This window comes from Cercospora beticola, chromosome 5, assembly GCF_033473495.1.
Source record: "Cercospora beticola chromosome 5, complete sequence".
NCBI classification, from domain to species: Eukaryota; Fungi; Ascomycota; class Dothideomycetes; order Mycosphaerellales; family Mycosphaerellaceae; genus Cercospora; species Cercospora beticola.
In genome coordinates, this window is record NC_088939.1 from 4,943,328 (window position 1) to 4,957,135 (window position 13,808).

At 53.6% G+C, this 13,808-nt stretch overlaps 5 protein-coding genes across 5 annotated transcripts; 3 read left to right on the forward strand and 2 right to left on the reverse strand.

The window, feature by feature from the left end:
* Positions 1-1,009: 1,009 nt before the first annotated feature.
* On the forward strand, positions 1,010-2,059 carry RHO25_009052 (uncharacterized protein; the record flags this gene model as incomplete). The annotated part of the gene is made up of 1 exon (XM_023604833.1): positions 1,010-2,059. The coding sequence occupies one exon, from the start codon at positions 1,010-1,012 to the stop codon at positions 2,057-2,059; it is 1,050 nt and encodes a 349-aa protein (XP_023460456.1).
* Positions 2,060-2,770: 711 nt separating this feature from the next.
* Positions 2,771-4,957, forward strand: RHO25_009053 (uncharacterized protein; the record flags this gene model as incomplete). Its single annotated transcript, XM_023604834.2, has 2 exons — positions 2,771-2,956; positions 3,011-4,957. 2 exons carry the CDS (start codon positions 2,771-2,773, stop codon positions 4,955-4,957), a joined length of 2,133 nt encoding a protein of 710 aa, XP_023460457.1.
* A 969-nt stretch (positions 4,958-5,926) lies between these two features.
* RHO25_009054 (uncharacterized protein) lies at positions 5,927-7,378 on the forward strand (the record flags this gene model as incomplete). Its single annotated transcript, XM_023604835.1, has 1 exon — positions 5,927-7,378. One exon carries the CDS (start codon positions 5,927-5,929, stop codon positions 7,376-7,378), a length of 1,452 nt encoding a protein of 483 aa, XP_023460458.1.
* A 223-nt stretch (positions 7,379-7,601) lies between these two features.
* RHO25_009055 (uncharacterized protein) lies at positions 7,602-8,900 on the reverse strand (the record flags this gene model as incomplete). The annotated part of the gene is made up of 1 exon (XM_023604836.1): positions 7,602-8,900. One exon carries the CDS (start codon positions 8,898-8,900, stop codon positions 7,602-7,604), a length of 1,299 nt encoding a protein of 432 aa, XP_023460561.1.
* A 310-nt stretch (positions 8,901-9,210) lies between these two features.
* Positions 9,211-13,416, reverse strand: RHO25_009056 (uncharacterized protein; the record flags this gene model as incomplete). Its single annotated transcript, XM_023604837.1, has 2 exons — positions 9,211-9,287; positions 9,369-13,416. The coding sequence occupies 2 exons, from the start codon at positions 13,414-13,416 to the stop codon at positions 9,211-9,213; spliced, it is 4,125 nt and encodes a 1,374-aa protein (XP_023460460.1).
* Positions 13,417-13,808: the final 392 nt, after the last annotated feature.

The window sequence follows — 13,808 nt, forward strand, 5'->3', positions numbered from 1 at the left end:
TTCAGACATGTGAATGAGGCACTGGCTCATGCATAAAATGTCTCCGGAGCCGTCTGATGAATTTGCTCCAAGCTACGAGCACCGCCATCGCTGAATTTTATTCAGAAGCCGCCCGATGAGGCTCCCTACAGTCGTGTTCGGCGACTTTCTTCAATGGTCGTGAAAGTTTGGACATACGAATTGGGTACGCCAGAGCAAGCCACATCTATCGTGCACCAAATTGAGGACTGCCGAAGAGCCGGGATAGCGTGCACGATTGCGCCACATTTGCAGCGATGGATATGAAGATTGGCACGCTGCCGGGAAGTGCCAAAAGTTCTGCGAGAGCACGCTTCGTCCGCGCGCTGCCACGTTGTCGCGTGGAGTCGAACTCTTGCAAGCTGACAGAACTCTAGTAAAGGTTGTAGCTTCGATCATATTCACTCTGCCTATAGCTCTCCGCTTACGCTGCACGATCGACTCAATTTATCGTCAGCAACGAGGCAAGAGACGATGGGTGTGAGATGTCCCATGCATACGAGGTGTGCTGTTAGCAGACACTGTAGTGCGAGGTAAACACAAATCAGCCATAACCACGACTAAGACCCAAGTGCCAAAGCCAATTCGAACGGCAGGTGTGTGAACCATTCGGCAGAGGACTTTTACCATATTTCTAGCACGCTTCTCAATGGTAGCCAGCCGTAGCCTCCCCTGGCTTGGTGGTCCAGATGGTGAACCTTCTTGCGTTCTGCTAAGCATCACAGCTAACAAGATGCCTGCACACGACGGATACGAGCCAGCAGTGCTTCTAGCTGTCCTCGTCGAAAGTCACTGAATCAGTCCGATGGCTCTATCAACGCCACGCCACGCGTCCGTAAAAGATGGTAAGAGTAGTAAGAACTAACGGGTCCGAAAGAATTCAAGCTTGCAGTGCTATATATGAGGGTGTCTTCAGCGACAACGAAGCAGTCTCCCATCATCCTTCCCTCGACACCTCATCTTGTACCACTTGGAACAAAACATTCCCACAATGCATTACTCCCTCAGCTTCACTGCCCTGCTCGCTGCAGGAGCCTCGGCCGGGACTCTTGCTCGCCGAACATATTCGATCCCCAACTACAATTCAACCTATACCAATCAGGCCACCATCAATGCTCCAACGGACTGTGGCAGCTACATTACCTATAAGTCCCATCCTGCCGACAACTACGACCCTTCGCTCTGTGCCGCTGACTGCGACGCGCAGCGAGCTGAGAACCCTGATCATTACAATGGCCTCACATGCCACTTTTTCACCAGCTACCAGCTTTTGAAGAATGGCGTGGTTCAGAACCAGATCTGCGCCCTCTATTCGCGAACCTGGGACTCTTCCTACGCTACCAACACCGGTTACACATCTGGCAGCGATACCTACACGATCCAAAACGCTTATTCGTGGAGCTACAGCGACCCTGGCACGTTCACCTGCCCACAGACAGGCGGCAATCAGCCTCAGCCTCCATCCAATGGACCCCTGACCACTTGCCCAACACCATCGCAATACATCGTCGGAGCCAACTTCATTCTCTACAGAATCTGCCTCGACACCGACTACCAAATCCCTAGCCCACAAATCACCTACGGCGACGTCGACAACCGTGCTTGCGCCAACGAGTGCTCCAAGCAACAAGGCTGCACCAAAGCAGTCTTTAATCTTGGTACTCAGACTTGTTACCTCAAAGGCAGTCCCAGTGTCGCAGACTCCAACTGGCAGAAGAATGCAGGTTTCCAAACCGTCGATCGTGTTCCTGCTGATACACCCATGGGATCTTCTTGCCTCGCACCATTGTATACGATCAAGCAGAATGGTGTCACGTATACGGTTTGCCCAAGCAGTCATTTGAATAATGCGCAGGTTCTGAATATTTGGAAGAACGTCTCGGGCGAGTATGTTTGCGCGCAGAAGTGTCAGAGCGTGTCGAGCTGCAAGAAGTTTGTGTACGATTGGGGAAAGCAGATTTGCTACAATGTTGGTAATGTGGACTTCTCGAAGGCGGGTTGGGCAACGTTTGACAATGTGGGAACGTATTGGGCTCAGTAGACGGGGATGTCTTCAGTCGTAGGTAGAAGTTCGATGCCTGAACTTTTGCTTGATCAAGTTCTTGGTTCGATCAGGTCATTTGGAAGGTTTAATCCGACTGGTTTCTGCTCGATTTTTCAAATTTGCTCCAAAACACGTTCGAATCGATCTCATTCGTGTACAAATTCCTCAACGTCGTTCTACTGCATTAATAGAGCGGAGTAGCATGATCAAGACAGTTAATTATTATATTGAATATGAGTCCTTATCGATAGCTCTACATTTACATGCATGTCTCAAAGTGCTGGCGAGGGATGACGTAGGCAACCACCAGCGCTGGGCCGTCATGCGCTTTCGCTTTCGCGCCTCTTGTTGCGGCCTGGCGAACTCTTCTTATTGCATGTCCTGTGCAGCAGAGGCTGAAAACAACTGCCTCACGGTGCGACGTGGTCTCCTGATCTCATAGCGTACCACAAATCCGAGCCACGACAGTGCGTGCGACAGTCACGATATCACCAAACATCACATCACCGTGCAGCACGCCGGCAAGGATTGCCTCGAACACCAAACAGCTCTCCTTCTGTCGTTCCGCCGCCCACCGCCGATCGCTTCCTCGAAATACATGTGGCCCTCCACTTCAGCTACCATTGATCCCACTCGTCGCGGCTGATTGCAACGTCTGGCAACGACCAGCTGAAGACGTATTGAAAGTCCGCGATTCAGGACCAGATCATGGGCGACTCAACGCTGCCTACGGACCCGACTGCGCGAGAAGAAGCGCAACAAGAGAAGGCAGATGAGCATGAGAAGGATGTGGAGCAGCGCGAGGCGTATGAGTATTGGGGCTATCTCTTCAAGCCTGACAAGACCGGCACCGACAAGCTGAAGGCACTGTTGCGAGGACTGAAAGATCTCATAGTAAGCACGCGCGCAGCACTGATTAGTCTGCGCACAAACTGACGTCTATACCAGAACGAGCAGTATGAGCCATCGGACAATCCAGACTTGACGCCTAACCAGCTCGCGCATTTCTATCGCGACTTACATGGAAATTATGATCAGTTGTTCCTCGGCACGCCCAGCGAGAGCATCGCCTTCATCTACAAGAGTCTGGGCTGTTTGCACAGCTTACAGCCGCTACACCACACCCACCAGACCGCCTTCACCGACCCTACCGTGCCCGCGCTCAAGACGGAGGGATGGATCATGTGGCAGACCATTCAGCTTCTGCTCGGCCCAGAAGAGCATTCGAGCTTCCTGCGTGAAGCTGTCGCGAAATGGGATGTGAGGGATCATGATACTGGAGCTATTTTTCCAAAGATATTGCCTCGCGAGTGCTTCCCGTTGGATCCCGACAAGCACATGGTGGCCTGGTACGAAGGCGTGTCGGAACGACTGCGACGAGAGGCTGAAGAGGAGGAGCGGCACAAGCAGATCGAGGTGGAGCATGATCTGGATCAGCCACCGCCTCGAAGAGTACGCGATCGACCACATGGACCACCGCATGGCCCACCACGACCGGAAGGAGAGGTGTTGAGTGAAGACGATGGCGCTTCTGTCGATTCTCGAGGTCCTGCTTTGGCATATTTCCGCAATCCACTGTATAGGCACGTGGATGGGCGACCCTCCATCGTGCGGAAGAATTCTAAACGACCTGGATTGAGTCCACGGGCGACAATGATAGACAAGGGTAAGGCTGCAGCAGCCTCTTTTGGACGCATCGCGCGTGGTGTGGGTAGTCCACATCTGTGGGCTGGCGAAGGAAGACACAGTAGGAGCCACTCTCGAGACCACCATGACCACCATGACCACCACGAACGCAGGAGAAGTCATCCCGATGGCAGACATGCGGCAGACGATCCGTTGTCGCCAGAACCCTACGATGAACGCTATGAGCCGCGAGCACACTCCAGCCACAGCCACAGTCGCAGCAGTCGCCACAGACGAAGAGCCTCCCAGCAGGTCGATAGAGCTGCAGCCGGAGCGTTGGCTGATGATGAGATGGAAGAGAGCGAGGCAAGCCCGGTCTACAGCCCTCCAACTGGCTCCAATTCGAGCAGACATCGACATCATCGTGGACCATCCGACGCACGCCTTAGCGATCGTGACCAGCCTCTGCGACACTCGAAAAGCCATGAGCCGACGCCGAGTCAACGAGAAGGGGATGACTACTTCGCAGGAGCCAACCCTGATGAGCCTCCACCTTCAGGCAGAAGAAGCTCGGTCCACGACAGACCTAACACACCACCGGTGCAGTACAATGAGTTTGGACCTTCATTCGCTCCTTCAGCATCCCCTCTGTTCGCTGCCACGGTCTCTAAGCACCCGCCGCCGCCCGCACCTCCGCACCCGCGAGCTATGCCGCATCGAGGCCCGCCAGGAGGGATGCCGCCGCCACCTGGGCCAGAATACGATGGAGGTCCTCCCGCGAGGCATCCTTCGCGAAGAATGCATGATAGGTACGCAAGCCGTAGTCCTGGACGTGACGACAGAGGATATGATAGACCCCGACGTTATGATGAGCCTTCAGGGCCATATGATGCACGACCTCCGCCACCAAATGGGTATCCACATGGACCGCCACCTGGACGCGATCCCCGAGATCCGCGTGATCCTCGCTACCCACCTGGTGACTTCACTCCACCTCCCCCAAGAGACCCCCGAGATCGTGGCTATCCTCCTCCAGACGACCGCAGACCACCATCGCGCGACCCACGAGATTTCCCACCTCCACGCGACCCTCGTGATCGGGATCCTCGCGATAGGCGTAGCAGTCGCGGCAATATCCCTCCGCCCCCTCCTGAGGATGACTACGAAGATGATCGCAGACACAGTAGGCCGAAGCAGACTCGTTTCGCGGATACTGGTGTCAGTGGGAGAAGATATCCGGACGAGACGGGACTTAGACGTGGTTCATAGGACGAACCTCGTGCTTTGATTCGGGATAAGTTGAAGTTCTGGGTCGAGGAGAGGAGGAGGAGAAAGGCGGACGGGTGGGTTGAAGCAGTATGATGCCTTATGAGTGATGGCTTTCTATGAGTTATGAGGAATGAGGATTGATGATATGGTTAGAGGAGCTTTGCTTTGATGATTTTGCACTCCACTTGGACCTAATAAAAGTCATTTGCAAACTATGGTATTGGATTACCTTCGTTTTCCAAATACTGCCGATTGTTTACCTCGTAGACTGGCAGACTACAGATGGCCTACTTCCATTGCTCTGCATTTCGCTTCTATTGTCATGTGAAAGACTTGAGATCGGGCAATCTTCGTAAAGCACCGGCGCCTCTTCGACATGCCTCTTCAATGATGTGTGACATGTCATGAAGCATAGAAAGTGACGATGTTGGTGACATCTTTCTCCGCTGAAGCCGAGAAGTTCGGCGAAACCCCACGAGCATGCTGAACGCCAAGAACAACATCATCTCCCGAGAAATTGGCCCGCATGCTGACAGTCGTGCCCCTCAATCTTCTCCACCTCCGCCAACGATGACTGGATCTGGACATGTTCGCTCCCTGAGTCGTCAGTCGGCAGGTCCGCCCATGCGGCGGCACACCGTGCCGTGAAGTCGGCAGTTGCGCGAGCTGGGTTCAGGCTGTGTGATTACTGAATGCACCTGCAGACAACTGAGGTCTGGAAGCTATAACATGGGCACGTCAGGTATGATATAATGCTAAGTAGAGCTTGTTATACCTCATCGCGAGGAGTTCAGCAATCATCACGACTGGTGTCACACACGCGCGATTCAAGTAGCACATACATAAGCGTCACGGACCTGCATATTGCATTGCTCCACCAACGCTCCGGCCCACATATATTGATTTGACGCAGCTTACAGCTTTTTTGAACTTCACGCCACCATCACTCACTACAGAAACGCGAACAAGATGCCGGGTCAAACGAATGGATCTTTCTCAGGCCCTGTGCCGCTCTGGATCGATGGAAAGGAAGCGACGACCAGCACGACTTTCGATGTCGAGAGCCCGAATGACAGCAAGAAGCTATGGAGCTCATCATCAGCTTCGGTCAAGGAAGCTGCACAAGCATGCGAAGCTGCACAAAAAGCTTCAAAGTCATGGCGCAAGACCAAAGGCGGCGATATCCAGAAGATCCTGCTCAAGGCTGCCGATATCATGGAAGCGCGGAGTGAGGAGCTCGCATCGTACATGAAAGAGGAAACTGGAGCTCTCGAGGGCTTTTGCCAGTTCAACCTCGTGACAACAGTCGATTACATCCGCTCTGTAGCTGGTCTTGCTTCGTCTGTCAATGGAGTCATCCCTCAGACGAAGACACCTGGCCAAGCAGCTTTTCTATTCAAGGAGCCTTACGGCGTGATCTTGGGCATAGCACCATGGAACGCACCATACATTCTCGGCACGCGAGCGTTCTTGTTCGCCATCGCAGCAGGCAACACCGCCGTCTTCAAAGGCTCCGAATTGAGTCCTCGTACATTCTGGGCCATTGGCTCCGTCTTCAAAGAAGCCGGTCTTCCCGATGGAGTCCTCAACATCATCTACCACCGCCCTCAAGACGCTGTCGACGTAACAAATGCCCTCATCGAAAACCCATCAATCAAAAAAGTCAACTTCACTGGCTCCACCGCAGTCGGCAGCATCATCGCCTCCAAAGCCGGCAAAGAACTCAAACCCGTCCTCATGGAACTCGGCGGCAAAGCAAGCGCCTACGTCGCCCAAGATGCCAACATCGACAACGCAGCCATGCAAGTCGCCCTCGGCTCTTTCCTCCACGCCGGTCAAGTCTGCATGGCTACCGAGCGTGTCCTCGTCCATCGCAGTATTCTCGACAAATTCGGCGAAGCACTCAAAGCCGCCACAGAAAAAGTCTACGCCCCAACTGCGGACGCTCCAGTCCTAATCGCCAAACCCGGCGTTCAGAAGAACATTAAGCTGAGAGAAGACGCCGTCTCCAAAGGCGCAAAAGTCCTCTACGGCGATGTCTCTGCGAAAGAAGATTCCGCATATCGTGTTCGCCCCCTCATCGTCTCCGACGTAACAAAAGACATGGATATTTTCTATACCGAATCGTTCGGTCCCACCTTATCTCTCATCGCCGTCGACTCTGACGAGGAAGCAATTGATATCGCAAACGATACTGAATATGGTCTCTCTGGCGCGATCTTCACAGAAAGTCTGGGACGAGGACTCAAAATTGCCAAGGAGATTGATTCGGGAGCGATTCATATTAATTCGATGAGTATTCATGACGAGGCGAATTTGCCGCATGGTGGTGTGAAGAAGAGTGGTTGGGGGAGATTCAATGCGCAGTGGGGTCTGGAGGAGTTTGTGAAGATTAAGACTATTACTTATATGGAGTCGTGAGAAAAGTGCTGATCGCATGATTGGTACTGTACATGCGTGCTGTGCATGGGCGAAAGTATAGTCTGAAATGAAGACGAGACGATCTGATGGAATATGTGATCGAGGATTCATCTGGCAGCTCTGCCTTTCCTTCCTTTCTCTCTCTCATTCCAATCTATCTACCTCTATCAACCCAGTCTCTGGTGTCATCATCTGCATCCCACAGTCTCGGGAACAGCTCAATCTATCCCAGATTCTCCCCATCCAACTCCTGAAACCCTCTCACAAAATCCTCCCTCAAATCCTCCCAATTCTCCACACCCACACTAACCCTCAACAAAGTCCCCTCGACCCCGGGATCACTCATCTTCCTCCACTCAATCAAACTCTCCACACCACCCAAACTAGTCGCATGATGGAACAACCTCAATTTACTAGGCAAATACCTCGCAGCCTTCTCACTCTTCAACCAAATCGAAAACACAGGCCCAAACCCATTCGGCATCTGCCTCTTCAACCACTCCATATCACTCTTCTGCAAACTCGCATGTTCGACCTTATCCACAATCTTCTTAATCACCTCCGTTCCTGCACCAGTCTCCGTCCCTTGAACAGCCCCATTCAAAAACCCCGCGAGTTTCTCCGCATTAGAACTCTGTCTCAACACCCTCAACTCCAAAGTCCTAAGAGACCTCACACCCAACCATCCCTCCAAAGATCCCATCACACTTCCCAAAAATATCCTCTCCCCATACATCCCCCAATAATCCTTCTCCCACCCATCTCTTTCTCGTCCAATCGCAATAACCCCACACAACATATCAGAATGTCCGCCAAAATACTTCGTCCCCGAATGCATCACATAATCCGCTCCGAACTTGAACGGATCGAGTAGAGGCGGAGGAGCAAAAGTAGCATCAATCGTCAAAACTGCACCTCTCTTCTTCGCCGCTTGTGAAAAAGCTTCAATATTGAATGCGATTCCCGTAGGATTCACTGGAGTTTCCAGATGTATGACATCTCCTTTTCCCAAACCGGCATCATCCCAGCTCTTCTCATCGAATAAATTGACGATTTTGCATCCGGTGAGTTTTTGGTAGATTCCAAGCACACCATGACAACCATGGTAGCCGTCGCCGATTGCTACGACTTTGGGGTGGAGGTATGTGAGTAAGGCGTGGAAAGCTGAGAGGCCGGAGGAGTAGGTGATGACAGGTTGGCCGATGATGCTGGTGAGCATGAGTTCGAGGCGGGAGGTATTGGGTGCTGTGAGGCGGGAGTAGATGTGGCCATCACCGAGCATGGGGCCACCGGGAGGGTGGAGGTTGACGAGGTCGAGGTCGCTGACGGGGGTCAGTTTTGTGGGGTCGGAATTGTAGCGGTAGGTGGTGGAGACGTGGAGGGGAGGAGCGACATCGATGTTGTAGTTGATGGGGTCGTCGGCGTGGATGCCTTTGGTTGCGAGACTGAGGTTCTCGTAGTCTCCCGGTTGGGGGATGCGCCGTGGTGGCTGGTTGGGTTGACCATTAGTGGGTTCTGCCATTGTGAGTAGATCTGGTGAGTGTACGAAGAAAGCGATGGTGGTCTGTACGACTGGTGAACGACAGTTGAGGGTATCTTAAGAGAGTCGTTGAAGAGTAATCAATGTGCTCGCCCGCCCGGCACATGGCGTCGCTCGCGTCATTCCAAGCTTTCAATGCCGTGCCCCACCAGGGTCGACGATAGGGCGCGCGCCCCGCTTACTACGCGGTGTCCTGCGCGCTATGGATTGCTGGAGGCAATATTCGCCGCAAAGTGCCATGGCGACAGCCAGGGCCAGAAATTTGATAAATTCGTAGCATCGAGCAGTCGAACTATATGCGTCGCTTGAGTGTGATTCCTCGAGAAATGCTGGGTGCGGCTGGAAGAGCTTGCGCGAAACGATCGCGATCTGAAAAGCGGTCAGTCAGTATACGTGTTACACCGATTTGCCAGTATTTCACAATGCCATTCTGCTGGCCTGATTACTTACCTTGCTCGGTCTCGAATCCAATGGTAATGTCATCGTGCTCCTCCGCATACTCAAGGTTCTCCAAGTTGACAAAGCGGCTCTTCCGGTGCACCTCCTCCGGCTCCTCCTTGCCTTTCTCGCGATTTGGCAGGGTAAATTTGGCATCGACCAATTTCACCGTCCACTTCTTGCCTTTGTTATCACCCTTGTGATTCTCAAAGACATCTGTTGATTTGATCTGGAAACATAAAGCGTCCGCGTGGCTGAACTCTTCCATGAAAGCAATGAGTTGCACGATCTGTCCTTGTGACACGATTTGGATGCGCACATTTTGGGCCTGCCATTTCTTGTAGATGGGGACGACCATTCGCCGTCTCGAGATGTCCAAGGTCGCAGCGATGCCGTCAAAGCGTACAGTGCATCCAGTGATGGCATATTCGAAGGCATGAAGGTCGTCGGGAGTCTGGAACGTGAAGGTCCTAATCGTCTGTTGTTCGCGTGCTAACTTCAGCAGCTCTGCGATACCGTTTGCAACTGTGGGATGTGAGTGTCTGGTGTCAATCGACATAGTCATATCTTCCTGGGGTTCACGCAAAATCTGCACGCTTGGAGAATCAACAGGTGGAAATCGTAGCAGAAGCTCGCCTTTGCCCAGGTTCAGACGATCGGTAATGCAGCCGGTAGCATGTCTGGCCAGAATACGTAGGCTTTCAGACTGTACCGTCGTAGGTGGGCGGCCGCTGTCATCGTCAGGCACCCCGTTCGTGATGCCCAGCTTCTGCCATTGCAGATTCTGTAAGGCCGGATGCGCCGATTGAGCGAAGCTCAACGACTGCGATGCAGGCTCGATGTTCAGACTGGCTAGTGACATCTTTCCCACGATATCTTCGTCAGGGCCGACTGCTAGCCCGTTGATGACATCGTAGAGCGCTTGCCTCGTCCCCGCATCTGGGAACACGAATAGCATTCTGCACTGCCTTTTGGCTTCACGAATGCGAACGACCATGGCAGTGGTGCCGCCAGCAGCTGAATCGGTAAGCATCTCGAAGAAGAACGGAGAGTCTTTGCAGATCTCGTGACTGACTGCGCTGAGTGTTTTGTGCCCAGGCTCGGTGATGAGCAACATACGGAATCCGCGATGCACTCTGCGCGCACCGCTCCCATCCACATGCTTGGCCAGGTGTTCGAAGATAAAGACTGAGCAACCTCTGATCTTCTCCGTGGGAAAGGAGCTGGAGTTCGAGGAGTCCACATACTGCAATTCCACAAGCCGTGATTCGTGCACCATCTTTTCATCCGCTTCCGGACGAAGTGTCTTTTCCACTTTTCGCGCGTACTCTGACAGATTCCACAGTGCACGAAAATCGCGTTCTTGCATGCGTACACTCAGATCAAAGTTCCTTGGCAGGTGAATCGAAATGCCGAAAGAGCTCGCTTGCCAGGAGACATCAGACCATGTGAGGACTCGCTTGGTATCCTGTCTGGGCAAGATCTTGATGTTCACAAGGTCATTCTGGCTAGCAATAACGATACTGGTCTGATAGTCCTGTTTCCCTCGCAACACTGTGAGCAAGCACGGCAACACAACCCGATCGGTCTCCAAGTCTTCGGTATTCAGGTATACCTCGACTGGAAAGCGACCATACCAGAAGAATTCTCTGGTATCATTAAGAGGCAGAAGCTCGTAAGGATCGATAGCGTGCTTGGGCTCTACGATAATGACGGATTTGCTGACACTACCACCCAGTACTGCAGCTGCATCCGACGTGAAGCGCGGATAGTCGACCCAGATTCTCGTGTTCTGCCCTTGGATGAGCGAAGCTTCTGGTGGCAGCAGGTGATTCTTCGCTATCGAGAGTGATAAGGACTTCAGCGAGTTCTTCAAAGCAGCCAATCCTCGTCGGACAATGCGCGATTCGGCCTCACTCGCACGCTCGTCCGCATCCGGGGAATCGTAAATCTCCAATGGATCGGTCGCGATCCACCATGCTTTGGCAAGGTCCACGTGGGGTTGTGTCAGAAGCTCGCGATGGTCGTTGGGATCTTTTCTCGCGAAAAGTGCCTCCAATCCAGTCTTGCCTGTATGATACCACCACAATGCACCTCTGAGCCACATCGATGGCGTGCATCGATCAGCAGACAACTCTTTCTCCGCCGTCAGACGAAAGACACCTTTCATGTGCGCGACGCGAGCCGCGAAATCAGCGAAAGCAGCTTCTGCAGCTAGGTTGTTTTCTGAAGAGGCTTGCGATGAAGCTGAAGGTCGCCCAAGTGAATGTGCTGAGCCAGCTGAAGCTGGTCGCGAGTTTTCTTCCTGCCGCAGAACTGCAGCCGGCGACTTAGAGGTTGGAGGGATCGTGGGAGCAGCAAAGTAGTCATGTGGCCGATGCAAAGGGGATGGCCCAGGTGAGGGGCCTGTCCTTCCTGGTCCCAGAAGAGAAGCTCTCGGGCTACCACCACTCGGAGGGCCATTGTTAGAGCGAGGTGATTGTGATCGTTGAGCGCCAACGTCAATGGATTGTTTGGATTGCGATGCATCTCCATCCCTTGAGCCAGGACGCGACTGTGAACTTCTAGGCGAGAAGTGATTGATACTGGATGAAGATGCGTTCGGCTTGGAAAACATCGCGGATGCGTGCTGCGTGCTGGACGATGGATTGAAAAGCCGATCGCGAAGTCCTGGTGATCTCGAACCTTCGTCTGCGCGGCTGGAAGGAACATTCATTCCTGGCTGTGGCGAATATTGTGCAGGCCCGACGCTGCTCTGCTGTGTCTGTCTTGGTCGATGATTCTCCTCCCTCGATGATTCTCGAGAGTGGCTAGGCCGTGGCTGAGCGATCTGAGGCACACCGCGCAGAGGCGATCGGGGAGGTGGCTGCGGTGCTTGCGTGCGATTGAACTCCCTTTGTGATCTGTCTTGCCGTAATGACTGGACTTGAGGCTGCGACTGTGGCGGCTGAGCGGGTGTGACTTCTCCTGAGATTCGTTTCAAATATTTAGGATCTGCAGATGGATTTGGTGCTTCAGGCGACACGGTACTCTCCGGCGGCGATTGCCCATAGTCCGATGGCGATAACAGCATGTCTTGTGTAGTGGCCGAAGAAGCCTTCGATTGTCTCGGACTGCTACTCGCGGCATCCTCGTCATCTTCCTCGCTATTCCGATGGATTAACATGCTCGCACGTCTGAAAGCCATTCCCTCATTCCGGTTGATTTCTCGTCGTTTCTGGACCACGGGAGATGTCGCATCGTCACTCATTGCGCCAATAAGATGGTTCCGGGTGTCCAGCAAGCTAGGGGGTTGGCGTGGAGGCAGCTGAGTCGGTCTCGCCTGTGTGTCGTCTGAGTGTTCGCTCAACGCAATTTGGGGTGTAACTGGAGGTTCCAGAGGTGTTGTATGCTGTATGTCCAAATTGTCGAAACCTGTACGTACTCGTCCAATGCTCGGGCGATGGGGGAGGACATCTTCGGCCGGCGGCGAAGCGAACTTTCGTGACATTGGCGCAGATAGCTCATTGTGGGACGTGTTGACGCGGCGCACCGGAGGCGGCACAAAGTCCTCCTCTGCGGTATGTGGCAGCGAAGGTTCTCGAGTATGCCCAAACCCACCTTGAGTCAACGGCGGAGACCGCGGACCCGGTCTCGCATCTGACACTGATCTCGCCATTGCCGCCTTCCTCCTACCAATTTCACGAGGAGGATCTGGGGCCTCATCACCGCCTTCGCCAATGATCTCGGGTTGTGTCTTCGCAAAGCCCACTGTCAGCCCTTTCCTCCTCTTAGGCTTTGTGAATGTCGGTCGATCTGGCACCGGACTCTCCTCCCCCATCGCTCTGACCTGGTGTGCCTCTGGCCATCTCTTGGCAATCGCTATGTCCAACCTAGGCTTGCTCTTCTCTGTGCTTGGCTTCAGGAAATCCACCACGTCGTTGTTCAATGTAAAGGTGCCTTGGTGGGGCGCCGCATGTTGGTCATCCTCGCTGGGTTCCCGCTCCTTCAGTACCTTTCCCCATTTGCTCTTCTTCAGGAACCTGCTCGCCTTGGAAGCCTTGCTCTCGTCCTCGGCCATGGCGTCCAGCACCAACGCCTATGTGCAGTTCGCGCGCAAGGAAAGGCGCTTTTCGATCGGCACGCGCAGTGTCAATACCAAGCGTCTTGCATGAAGCTCCACGCACGATCCCAGCAAGCAAGGACCCTGACGAGCCCACTGATCGGTGTCACCCACTCTGCTTGGTTGATTGTCGCGCCTCACGTGCCTCGACGAACTGTTGCGTCGCAGGTTGCGCAAAGGTGAAACGCTGGACCAATGTCTTGCACACAAGCGTTCAGCCGCGCTGGTGGTGGATGACGGGAGGTGGAATGTCAGGTGAGGGCGGCCAAGTACGATGCGAAGAGTAATCGACAGCGGCCTGCCTGCCGTTCACGCTGCGGCCGACCAGCAGCTCGTTCACATTCATCGTC